Below are 13511 nucleotides of genomic sequence, written 5' to 3'. Positions count from 1 at the left end.
CTTTATAATCCGTTTTGTCATTTAACATCAATTAACATTGATGTTCATCAACATTTAACATTGTCATGTTATCGATGGAAAAATTCATTTTTAGACAATATGATTTTAATAAGCGGTAGAAAATGGATGGATGGATGGATGATTTGCCTGAGCGGCCAGGAGACACCAAGAGTAACAAGCGGTAGAAAATGGATTAGAAAGGAAAGATTACAAAAAAATAAAATAAAAAAAATAAATAAATAAATAAAAAAAACTAACTTTTTTTTAAACTTGGGACTTCCTGTGGGCCGGATTTTGGATGCTGGGGGGCCGGATCCGACCCGCGGGCCGTAGTTTGGGGACCCCTGGTATATGCCATCATATTTTAAGATGATGTCATTCAAACGGTATTTACATCACATTTGACTAAAAAGATGATATCATAAATATATTTATATTAAAGATTAAAGATTAAAGTACCAATGATTGTCACACACACACTAGATGTGGTGAAATTTGTCCTCTGCATTTGACCCATCCCCTTGGGGGGCAGTGGGCAGCAGCGGCACCGCGCCCGGGAATCATTTTGGTGATTTAACCCCCAACTCCAACCCGTGTTGCGGAGTGCTAAGCAGGGAGGTTATGGGTCCCATTTTTATAGTCTTTGGTATGACTCGGCTGGGATTTGAACTCCAACCTACCGATCTCAGGGCGGACACTCTAACCACTAGGCATATTTAGAATGAGAGATATTAACATCATATTTGAGTCAAAAAGCAGATGAAGTCAGATGTATTGCATTTCAATCAATCAATCAATGTTTATTTATACAGCCCTAAATCACAAAAGTCTCAAAGGGCTGCACAAGCCACAACGACATCCTCGGCACAGAGCCCACACAAGGGACGTCGATGTGAATGACTATGAGAAACCTTGGGGAGGATCGCATATGTGGGTAACCCCCCCTCTAAGTACAGTCCCTAGTGGATCCAACATAACAATTTAGTGTTCATTGGAGTTGTTACGCAGCCAATTATTTGTCAGTGATTATTTACGAGAGGATTAAGATCCATTCAGGAGTAATTATTATTATTATATGTACTCATCATGTCAACAACAGCATAATAATAATAATTATTATTATTATTATATTTAGTCATAATGTCAACAACAACAGAATTATTATTATTATTATTTATATTATTATTATCAATAATATTATTATTATATTAGTCACCATGTCAACAGCAAAATTATTCATATTATTATAATTATTATATTTAGTCATCATGTCAACAACAGCAGAATTATTATTACCGGTATTATTATTATTATGATTATATTGAGTCAACAACAGCAGAATTACTATTATTATTATGATTATATTGAGTCAACAACAGCAGACTTATTATTATTATTATGATTATATTGAGTCAACAACAGCAGAATTATTATGATTATGATTATATTCAGAAGTCCAATTTGACAGAGGGAAAAAGAGGCTGAGTCAGCAGGATTCAACATCTTATATTAGACAAGAATGTGTCCACTCAGCAGAAGACTATGTTGTAGTTAGTAACATCAAGTCATATAAATAATAATAAAAATAATAATAATAATAATAATAATAATAATAATAATGTGTCCACTCAGCAGAAGACTATGTTGTAGTTAGTAACATCAAGTCATATAAATAATAATAACAATAATAATAATAATAATAACAATAATAATAATGTGTCCACTCAGCAGAAGACTATGTTGTAGTTAGTAACATCAAATCATATAAATAATAATAATAGTATTAATAATAATAATAAATAATAATAATAATAATAATAATGTGTCCACTCAGCAGAAGACTATGTTGTAGTTAGTAACATCAAGTCCATCCATCCATTTACTACCGCTTATTCCCTTCGGGGTCGCGGGGGGCGCTGGAGCCTATCTCAGCTACAATCGGGCGGAAGGTGGGGTACACCCTGGACAAGTTGCCACCTCATCGCAGGGCCAACACAGATAGACAGACAACATTCACACACTAGGGACCATTTAGTGTTGCCAATCAACCTATCCCCAGGTGAATGTCATATAAATAATAATAATAATAACAATAATAATAATAATAATAATAATAATGTGTCCACTCAGCAGAAGACTCTGTTGTAGTTAGTAACATCAAGTCATATAAATAATAATAATAATAATAATAATAATAATAATAATAATAATGTGTCCACTCAGCAGAAGACTATGCTGTAGTTAGTAACATCAAGTCATATAAATAATAATAATAATAATAATAATAACAATGTGTCCACTCAGCGTCCCATAAGTTACTTTGAAACACATTTAAAAGGCCAGCGTCACATAGTTACTTGGAAACACATTTAAAGGGCCAGCGTCAAATAAGTCACTTAGAAACACATTTAAAAGGCCAGCGTCACATAGTTACTTGGAAACAGGTTTAAAGGGCCATCGTCCCATAGGTACTTAGAAACACATTTAAAGGGCCAGCGTCACATAGTAACTTAGAAACACATTTAAAGGGCCAGCGTCACATGTTACTTGGAAACACATTTAAAGGGCCAGTATCACATTGTTACTTATAAACACATTTAAAGGGCCAGCGTCACATAGTTACTTGGAAACACATTTAAAGGGCCAGCGTCACATAGTTACTTGGAAACACATTTAAAGGGCCAGTACCACATAGTTACTTAGAAACACATTTAAAAGACCAGTGTCACATAGTTACTTGGAAACAAGTTTAAAGGGCCAGCGTCACATAGTTACTTAGAAACACATTTAAAGGGCCAGTATCACATAGTTACTTAGAAACACATTTAAAGGGCCAGTATCACATAGCTACTTGGAAACACATTTAAAAGGCCAGTATCACATAGTTACTTAGAAACACATTTAAAGGGCCAGCGTCAGATAGTTACTTGGAAACAGGTTTAAAGGGCCAGCGTCACATAGTTACATAGAAACACATTTAAAGGGCCAGTATCACATAGTTACTTGGAAACACATTTAAAGGGCCAGCATCACATAGTTAGTTGGAAACACATTTAAAGGGCCAGCGTCACATAGTTACTTAGAAACACATTTAAAGGGCCAGCGTCACATAGTTAGTTGGAAACAGGTTTAAAGGGCCAGCGTAACATGTTACTTGGAAACACATTTAAAGGGCCAGCGTCACATAGTTACTTAGAATTACATTTAAAGGGCCAGCGTGACATAAGTCACTTAGAAACCCATTTAAAGGGCCAGCGACACACACCGTATTTTCCGCACTATAAGGCGCACCTAAAAACCTCCAATTTTGTCAAAAGCTGACAGTGCGCCTTATAATCCGGTGCGCCTTATATATGGACAAATATTGAGCCACAACAAACTTCATTTTCATAAAGTTTAGGTCTCGCAACTACGGTAAACAGCCGCCATCTTTTTTCCCCCGTAGAAGAAGAAGCGTTTCTTCTTCTACTGTAAGCAGCCGCCAACTTCATTTTCCCCCGTAGAAGAAGAACTTCTTCTTCTACGATAAGCAGCCGCCCCCGTAGAAGAAGAAGCGCGCGGTGCATGCTGGGATATATGATGTTTCATTTCCATTTGTGTGTTCATGTAAAGACCCCAAAATGGCTCCTATTAAGTATGTTGTCCTGTCTAATTATAAATCATGCAGACGAGGCGTGTTGGCTGAGTTCTCAACGTTTACTCACAGCGTGCTCAAAACCACATTCTAACCTCCGGCATGGCGAAATACAACAACGCTTCTCAGGGCTACCGCGCATGCTCGTCACTCCCGTTGCATGCTGGGTAGTGTAGTTGTTATATTCCCTAGCTCATAACATCACATTAAGAGACACGCTTACGCGCTTAATTCAATACTCGCCGTCATTCCGGGTGGATTGACAAAAGAACTCCAGCCGCTAGATATTGGTGTCCACAGGGCATTCAAAGCTAGACTGCTAACTGCGTGGGAACAGTGGATGACAGAAGGCGAACACACGTTCACCAAGACAGGGAGACGGCGCCGGACGACATACGCCACTATCTGCCAGTGGATCGTAAATGCCCGGGCTGATTCAGTCTCAACTGTGGTCCGAGCTTTCAGGAAGGCAGGAATTGTCACTGAACTGCTGGACAACAGCAGCGACACTGACTCCATTAATGACGACTTCGACGAGACGCCGTATTCGCCCAACTGTTTGATTCGGACACTGAAGAAGAAGAATTCGAGGGATTCGTGGAGGAGGAATAACTTCAGAAAGTGAGCTTTACATGTTTATTCTGTGTGTTGTGTTGTGTGACATTAACGTTTGAGCAACGTTGAGTTATTGATATATTGTTATTGCTCTGCACTATTTCGAGTGTTACAATATTGTGATTGCACTAACGTTTGATTTACCGTAACACGAGTAAATCAGCTGTTTATTCATTTTGGGAGTAAACAGAGTTGTCAGAACACTGGTTTGTAATCTATTAATAAAGTTTGACTGACCTGACTGTTTTGTTGACATTCCCTTTAGCACAGCTCCATCTATTTGGATGCATAGGTGCGCCTTATATATGAACAAAGTTTTGAAATATGCCATTCGTTGAAGGCGCGCCTTCTAATCCGCTGCGCCTTATAGTGCGGAAAATACGGTAGTTACTTAGAAACACATTTTAAGTGCCAGCGTCACATGTTACTTGGAAACACATTTAAAGGGCCAGTGTCACAAAGTTAGTTGGAAATACATTTAAAGGGCCAGCGTCACATAATTACTTAGAAACCCATTTAAAGGGCCAGCGTCACATAAGTCACTTAGAAACACATTTAAAGGGCAAGCGTCACATAGTTACTTAGAAACACATTTTAAGTGCCAGCGTCACATGTTACTTGGAAACACATTTAAAGGGCCAGTGTCACAAAGTTAGTTGGAAATACATTTAAAGGGCCAGCGTCACATAATTACTTAGAAACCCATTTAAAGGGCCAGCGTCACATAAGTCACTTAGAAACACATTTAAAGGGCAAGCGTCACATAGTTACTTAGAAACACATTTTAAGTGCCAGCGTCACATGTTACTTGGAAACACATTTAAAGGGCCAGTGTCACAAAGTTAGTTGGAAACACATTTAAAGGGCCAGCGTCACATAATTACTTAGAAACACATTTAAAGGGCCAGCGTCACATAAGTCACTTAGAAACACATTTAAAGGGCAAGCGTCACATAGTTACTTAGAAACACATTTTAAGTGCCAGCGTCACATGTTACTTGGAAACACATTTAAAGGGCCAGTGTCACAAAGTTAGTTGGAAATACATTTAAAGGGCCAGCGTCACATAATTACTTAGAAACACATTTAAAGGGCCAGCGTCACATAAGTCACTTAGAAACACATTTAAAGGGCCAGCGTCACATAGTTACTTAGAAACACATTTTAAGGGACAGCGTCACATGTTACTTGGAAACACATTTAAAGGGCCAGCGTCACATAGTTACTTAGAAACACATTTTAAGGGACAGCGTCACATGTTACTTGGAAACACATTTAAAGGGCCAGTGTCACAAAGTTAGTTGGAAATACATTTAAAGGGCCAGCGTCACATAATTACTTAGAAACACATTTAAAGGGCCAGCGTCACATAAGTCACTTAGAACCCCATTTAAAGGGCCAGCGTCACATAAGTCACTTAGAAACACATTTAAAGGGCAAGCGTCACATAGTTACTTAGAAACACATTTTAAGTGCCAGCGTCACATGTTACTTGGAAACACATTTAAAGGGCCAGTGTCACAAAGTTAGTTGGAAATACATTTAAAGGGCCAGCGTCACATAATTACTTAGAACCCCATTTAAAGGGCCAGCGTCACATAAGTCACTTAGAAACACATTTAAAGGGCAAGCGTCACATAGTTACTTAGAAACACATTTTAAGTGCCAGCATCACATGTTACTTGGAAACACATTTAAAGGGCCAGTGTCACAAAGTTAGTTGGAAATACATTTAAAGGGCCAGCGTCACATAATTACTTAGAACCCCATTTAAAGGGCCAGCGTCACATAAGTCACTTAGAAACACATTTAAAGGGCAAGCGTCACATAGTTACTTAGAAACACATTTTAAGTGCCAGCGTCACATGTTACTTGGAAACACATTTAAAGGGCCAGTGTCACAAAGTTAGTTGGAAATACATTTAAAGGGCCAGCGTCACATAATTACTTAGAAACACATTTAAAGGGCCAGCGTCACATAAGTCACTTAGAAACACATTTAAAGGGCCAGCGTCACATAGTTACTTAGAAACACATTTTAAGGGACAGCGTCACATGTTACTTGGAAACACATTTAAAGGGCCAGCGTCACATAGTTACTTAGAAACACATTTTAAGGGACAGCGTCACATGTTACTTGGAAACACATTTAAAGGGCCAGTGTCACAAAGTTAGTTGGAAATACATTTAAAGGGCCAGCGTCACATAATTACTTAGAAACACATTTAAAGGGCCAGCGTCACATAAGTCACTTAGAACCCCATTTAAAGGGCCAGCGTCACATAAGTCACTTAGAAACACATTTAAAGGGCAAGCGTCACATAGTTACTTAGAAACACATTTTAAGTGCCAGCGTCACATGTTACTTGGAAACACATTTAAAGGGCCAGTGTCACAAAGTTAGTTGGAAATACATTTAAAGGGCCAGCGTCACATAATTACTTAGAACCCCATTTAAAGGGCCAGCGTCACATAAGTCACTTAGAAACACATTTAAAGGGCAAGCGTCACATAGTTACTTAGAAACACATTTTAAGTGCCAGCGTCACATGTTACTTGGAAACACATTTAAAGGGCCAGTGTCACAAAGTTAGTTGGAAATACATTTAAAGGGCCAGCGTCACATAATTACTTAGAAACACATTTAAAGGGCCAGCGTCACATAAGTCACTTAGAAACACATTTAAAGGGCCAGCGTCACATAGTTACTTAGAAACACATTTTAAGGGACAGCGTCACATGTTACTTGGAAACACATTTAAAGGGCCAGCGTCACATAGTTAGATGGAAACACATTTAAAGGGCCAGCGTCACATAGTTACTTGGAAACACATTTAAAGGGCCAGTGTCACAAAGTTAGTTGGAAACACATTTAAAGGGCCAGCGTCACATAATTACTTAGAAACACATTTAAAGGGCCAGCGTCACATAGTTAGTTGGAAACAGGTTTAAAGGGCCAGCGTCACAAAGTTAGTTGGAAATACATTTAAAGGGCCAGCGTCACATAGTTAGATGGAAACACATTTAAAGGGCCAGCGTCACGTGACTGATAAAACAAATGACAAGCAGGAAATAGGCAAAAATCAGAAGAGACGAGCAGCGCCACCAAGCAGCAACTGGTGCAGGACTGAAATGAAAGTGAAAGTAAAGACAGCAGGAGCTGGGATCATCTCCGTGGTGACGCCTCACTCTGTTTAACATTTGGCCGCCACAAGCCTTTATTGAGCCCAAATGGCGTCCCTTCTTCCTCCTGCTGAGGCCCCGCCCACAAGTTTGTGCATGCTGTATATCAATTAAGACTTGAAAAGAGGGAGAACATTTATGGCCATGACCTTTGACCCTCAGGGGCCACAGAGCAAATACTTGTCCGCACACGTTTGGAAGAAAGAAAGAAGTGCAGCTTGTTGCCATCCAAACAATAACTAATAACTACTAAGCACACATAATTTATTATGAACTACTAGCAAATATAAGTATGTATAAGATGGTCATTGGTTCATTTATTAATAATTAAAATAAAATATAAGTACATACACCAACAAGATAGTTCATTTATTAATAATTGAAATAAAATATGAGTAAATACACTAACAAGATAGTTCATTTATTAATAGTTTTAAAAAAACATAAGTACATTATTATTATTATAAGTACTTACACTAAACAAGATGGAGGTTTGTAGTAATCTATTACTCAATAGTAAAGAGTGATGAAAAGAGTGCGGTACTTGTCTACAACCAGCATGGGCGCCAAGGAAATAATATTACCAATATTCATTTATTGAGAGTTTACAGGCCGTTCAATACGTTGTGTCATCGATCCAAGAAAGTAATCCTTGTAGGAGGAAGTCATTGCCAAAGAAGTAATCCTGATAGGAGAAAGTAATCCGGATAAAGAAAGTAATCCTGATAAAGAAAGTAATTGTAATTGACCAAAGTAACGGTAAGACAATGACATCACACTGATCCACGATCAATGATCCACAATCAATGATCCACCATCAATGATCCACAATCAATGATCTTCTGTTTGATGTTTGGACGTGCAACATGTTGATAATATATTTCACGTCCACGTGATCAAAAACCTAAGTATCTCTCACTGCCCATCCATAAAAAGGATTATGAAATGAAACAACATTTATGAAGTCATACTTATTAGGAACTAAAGTGCTTCTCTTGTCGTCATTGCTGCATCTCCCCCTAGTGGCCACACATGACACTGCAACATGTATTAGGAACTAAAGTGCAGCACGTGGTCATTGCTGCATCGCCCCCTAGCGGCCACATGTGACACTGCAACATGTATTAGGAACTAAAGTGCTTCTCTTGTCGTCATTGCTGCATCGACCCCTAGCGGCCACACATGACACTGCAACATGTATTAGGAACTAAAGTGCTTCTCTTGTCGTCATTGCTGCATCTCCCCCTAGGAGCCACACATGACACTGCAACATGTATTAGGAACTAAAGTGCAACATGTGGCCATTGCTGCATCGCCCCCTAGCGGCCACACATGACACTGCAACATGTATTAGGAACAAAAGTGCTTCTCTTGTCGTCATTGCTGCATCGCCCCCTAGTGGCCACACATGACACTGCAACATGTATTAGGAACTAAAGTGCTTCTCTTGTCGCCATTGCTGCATCGCCCCCTAGTGGCCACACATGACACTGCAATATGTATTAGGAACTTAAGTGCACCGTGTGGTCATTGCTGCGTCGCCCCCTAGCGCCCACAAATGACATTGCAACATGTATTAGGAACTAAAGTGCAGCATTTGGTCATTGCTGCATCGCCCCCTAGTGGCCACACATGACACTGCAACATGTATTAGGAACTAAAGTGCTTCTCTTGTCGTCATTGCTGCATCGCCCCCTAGTGGCCACACATGACACTGCAATATGTATTAGGAACTTAAGTGCAGCATGTGGTCATTGCTGCATCGCCCCCTAGCGGCCACACATGACATTGCAACATGTATTAGGAACTAAAGTGCAGCATGTGGTCATTGCTGCATCGCCCCCTAGTGGCCACACATGACACTGCAACATGTATTTGGAACTAAAGTGCAGCACATGGTCATTGCTGCATTGCCCCCTAGCGGCCACACATGACTCTGCAACATGTATTAGGAACTAAAGTGCAGCATGTGGTCATTGCTGTATCACCCCCTAGCGTCCACACATGACACTGCAACATGTATTAGGAACTAAAGTGCTTCTCTTGTCGTCATTGCTGCATCACCCCCTAGTGGCCACACATGACACTGCAATATGTATTAAGAACTTAAGTGCACCACGTGGTCATTGCTGCATCGCCCCCTAGCGGCCACACATGACATTGCAACATCAATCAATCAATCAATCAATGTTTATTTATATAGCCCTAAATCACAAGTGTCTCAAAGGGCTGTACAAGCCACAACGACATCCTCGGTACAGAGCCCACATACGGGCAAGGAAAACTCACCCCAGTGGGACGTCAATGTATTACGAATTAAAGTGCAGCATGTGGTCATTGCTGCATCGCCCCCTAGTGGCCACACATGACACTGCAACATGTATTAGGAACTAAAGTGCAGCACGTGGTCATTGCTACATCGCCCCTAGCAGCCACACATGACTCTGCAACATGTATTAGGAACTAAAGTGCAGCATGTGGTCATTTCTGTATCACCCCCTAGCGTCCACACATGACATAGGAACTAAAGTGCAGCATGTGGTCATTGCTGCATCGCCCCCTAGCGGTCACACATGACACTGCATCTCCGTTACACCACTAAGCAAACACTCCAAAAAGCGTAAAAATAGCCAAATCGATGACATGTAAATCGATCATATGTAAATTGATGATATGTAAATCGATGACATGTAAATCGATGATATGTAAATCGATCATATGTAAATAGTTGACATGTAAACGGATGGCGTGCTGCCGCGCACATGCGCAGTGCGGACGAGCTGAAACAATGAGAGGAGCAGCGACTCACCTTGGAAGCGCAGCGCCGAGAAGAGCACGTAAATCCCCGCAAGCACGAGCGCCATCGCCGCCTCCTTGCTGCGCACAAAGAGCGGCCGGAGGTGCAGAATGTAGAGGTAGTACTACAACTAGTACTATTACTAGTTAACTAGTACTAGTACTGCGAGTATCAGTACTCGATGACTATTCCATCCATGGACTCTTCGATGCTGCAACTTTCCAACACTTCAGCGGGAAAAGGGCTCCTTCCCGCAGCGTCCGAGCCTCCACGTCTCTGCGGTAAAAGGTGGATGTTTCCCGGGAAGACAAAAATCCGATGGTGAAAAGTCCGATCGATCCTGCAGCTCCGAGCCTCCGAGACCGAATGACTGCCCCCCACCCCCCTCCTCACCAGGGGAGCTTGGGATCTGATGACGTCACGGCGGGGGCGGTGCCTCATTGGAAGGAGGGAAAGTGTATGAATACATGAAAAATAGAGAACTGATTGAAAATTCCTCATGACTTCATTCTAGTCATATTCATTTTGTGCTGACATTAAGAATATTTTTATATGAATTGTCATGTTTTTCATTTGTCAATTCACTAAAAGACGAGAAAATATACTATTAAAATGTGTATTGTTTTCATATTTGTGATGAAAGCGAAATGAAGTAGATATAAAATATAATAATAAGCAGTAAATTATGACTTCATTTTTCTAAAAACAATTTAATGCAATAAGTAAATAAAATCAATCCAAAATACTTTCACTGGCCACTACATTAAGTACATTGTTTATTATATGCATTTTATTTATATTATACATTTTATCTATAACATAATTTTTTTATACTATACATTTAATTTTTAATGTACAGTTTATTTATATCATACATTGTAATTATATTATACATTTTATTTATATTATACATTATATCATATAAATAAATAATTATTTATATTACATTATTTATATTATACATGTTATTTATATCATCCATTAGTTATATTATACATATTATGTATATTATACATAATTTATATTATACATGGTATTAATATTATACTTTATTTATACAATACATGTTATTTATATTATACATTATTTATATTATACATGCTATTTATATTATGCATGTTATTTATATTATACATTATTTATATTACACATGCGGCACAAGCGGTAGAAAATTGATGGATGTTATTTATATTATACATTATTTATCTTATACATGTTATTTATATTATACATGTTATTTATATACATTATTTATATTACACTGTGGAGGGGGGCGTGGTCTGCGGGCCTGCCTCGGAGCGGGTTGTGGAAGGATCGGCCTCCAAGCACAGCTGGCAGGTGATTGGATTACCCAGCTGGTGCTGATCATCCAATCACCTGCCATGCTTATTAGCAGCAGCCGAGACGTGACACGGCAGTGAGAGTTGGAGTTTGAGACAGAAAAGACTGAAAAGTTGAGGAAAAGACATTGTTACACCAGACCCACGGCCTGACGCCAGGATCTTTGTGGTCAGAAGAACCCACAGGAGGGCAAACTCCACATACACATTTTATTTATATCATACATTATTTATATTATAAATTTTATTTATATCATACATTTTTTTATAAAATACATTATCTATACTATACATGTTATTTATGTCCGACTTGTCCAGGGTGTACCCCGCCTTCCGCCCGAATGCAGCTGAGATAGGCTGCAGCACCCCCCGCGACCCCAAAAAGGGACAAGCGGTAGAAAATGGATGGATGGATTCATACTATACATGTTATTTATGTCCGACTTGTCCAGGGTGTACCCCGCCTTCCACCTGAATGCAGCTGAGATAGGCTCCATCACCCCTGCGACCCCGAAAGGGACAAGCGGTAGAAAATGGATGGATGGCTGTTATTATGTCATAAATTATTTATATTATACATTATTTGTATTATACATGTTATTTATATCATACATTATTTGTATTATAGATGTTATTTATATTATACATTATGTTATACACGTTATTTATTTTTCATTTGTTATTTTTTATTAAATCAACATAAAAAACACAAGATACACTTACAGTTTGTTCACCAACCCAAAAACCCTCTCTCCCCTATTTACACTCATTCACACTCATTATCACTCATTCACACTCATTCACACTCATTCACACTCATTCTCACTTATTCACTCATTCACACTCATTCACACTCATTCACACTCATTCACACTCATTCTTACTCATTCACACAAAAGGTTTGTTTCCTTCTGTTATTAATATTCTGCTTCCTACAATATATATCAATACAGTTTGCAAGGGATACACTTATTAATATTACAATTAGAGATGTCCGATAATATCGGTCTGCCGATATTATCGGCCGATAAATGCGTTAAAATGTAATATCGGAAATTATTGGTATCGGTTTTTTTATTATCAGTATCGGGTTTTTGTTGTTGTTGTTGTTGTTTTTTTATTAAATCCACATAAAAAACACAAGATACACTTACAATTAGTGCACCAACCCAAAAAACCTCCCTCCCCCATTTACACTCATTCACACTCATTCACACTCATTCACACAAAAGGGTTGTTTCTTTCTGTTATTAATATTCTGGTTCCTACATTATATATCAATATATATCAATACAGTCTGCAAGGGATACAGTCCGTAAGCACACATGATTGTGCGTGCTGCTGGTCCACTAATAATACTAACCTTTAACAGTTAATTTTACAAATTTTCATTAATTACTTGTTTCTATGTAACTATTTTTATATTGTTTTACTTTCTTTTTTATTCAAGAAAATGTTTTTAATTTATTTATCTTATTTTATTTGATTCATTTTTTTAAAAAGTACCTTATCTTCACCATACCTGGTTGTCCAAATTAGGCATAATAATGTGTTAATTCCACGACTGTATATATCGGTTGATATCGGTATCGGTTGATATCGGTATCGGTAATTAAAGAGTTGGACAATATCGGCATATCGGATGTCGGCAAAAAGCCATTATCGGACATCCCTAATTACAATATATAAGGGATGCAGTTATTAATATTAACAATATAACAATATATAAGGGATACAGTTATTAATATTAACAATATAACAATATATAAGGTATACAGTTATTTATATTAACAATATAACAATATATAAGGGATACAGTTATTATTAAAAATATATAAGGGATACAGTTAAAAATATCAAAAATATAACAATATATGAGGGATAGAGTTATTAATATTAACAATACAACAATATATAAGGGATACAGTTATTAATATTAACA

General features: G+C 38.3%; 1 protein-coding gene across 5 annotated transcripts in view; it reads right to left on the bottom strand.

Annotated features, from left to right (window-relative positions):
- Positions 1 to 10626, bottom strand: part of nectin1b (nectin cell adhesion molecule 1b) — a 237409-nt gene extending 226783 nt beyond the window's left edge. For all 5 annotated transcript variants that reach the window (XM_062060305.1, XM_062060308.1, XM_062060307.1 and 2 more), the window contains exon 1: positions 10242 to 10626. In XM_062060305.1, coding sequence (XP_061916289.1) covers positions 10242 to 10296 — 55 coding nt within the window. In that variant the 5' untranslated portion in view covers positions 10297 to 10626. The remainder of the gene's footprint in view (positions 1 to 10241) is intronic.
- Between the last annotated feature and the right edge of the window lie 2885 nt (positions 10627 to 13511).

Source organism: Entelurus aequoreus, linkage group LG10, assembly GCF_033978785.1.
Source record: "Entelurus aequoreus isolate RoL-2023_Sb linkage group LG10, RoL_Eaeq_v1.1, whole genome shotgun sequence".
Classification (NCBI taxonomy): domain Eukaryota; kingdom Metazoa; phylum Chordata; class Actinopteri; order Syngnathiformes; family Syngnathidae; genus Entelurus; species Entelurus aequoreus.
The sequence above is the reverse complement of the archived record's forward strand: the minus strand, read 5'-3'. Positions and strand labels throughout refer to the sequence as shown.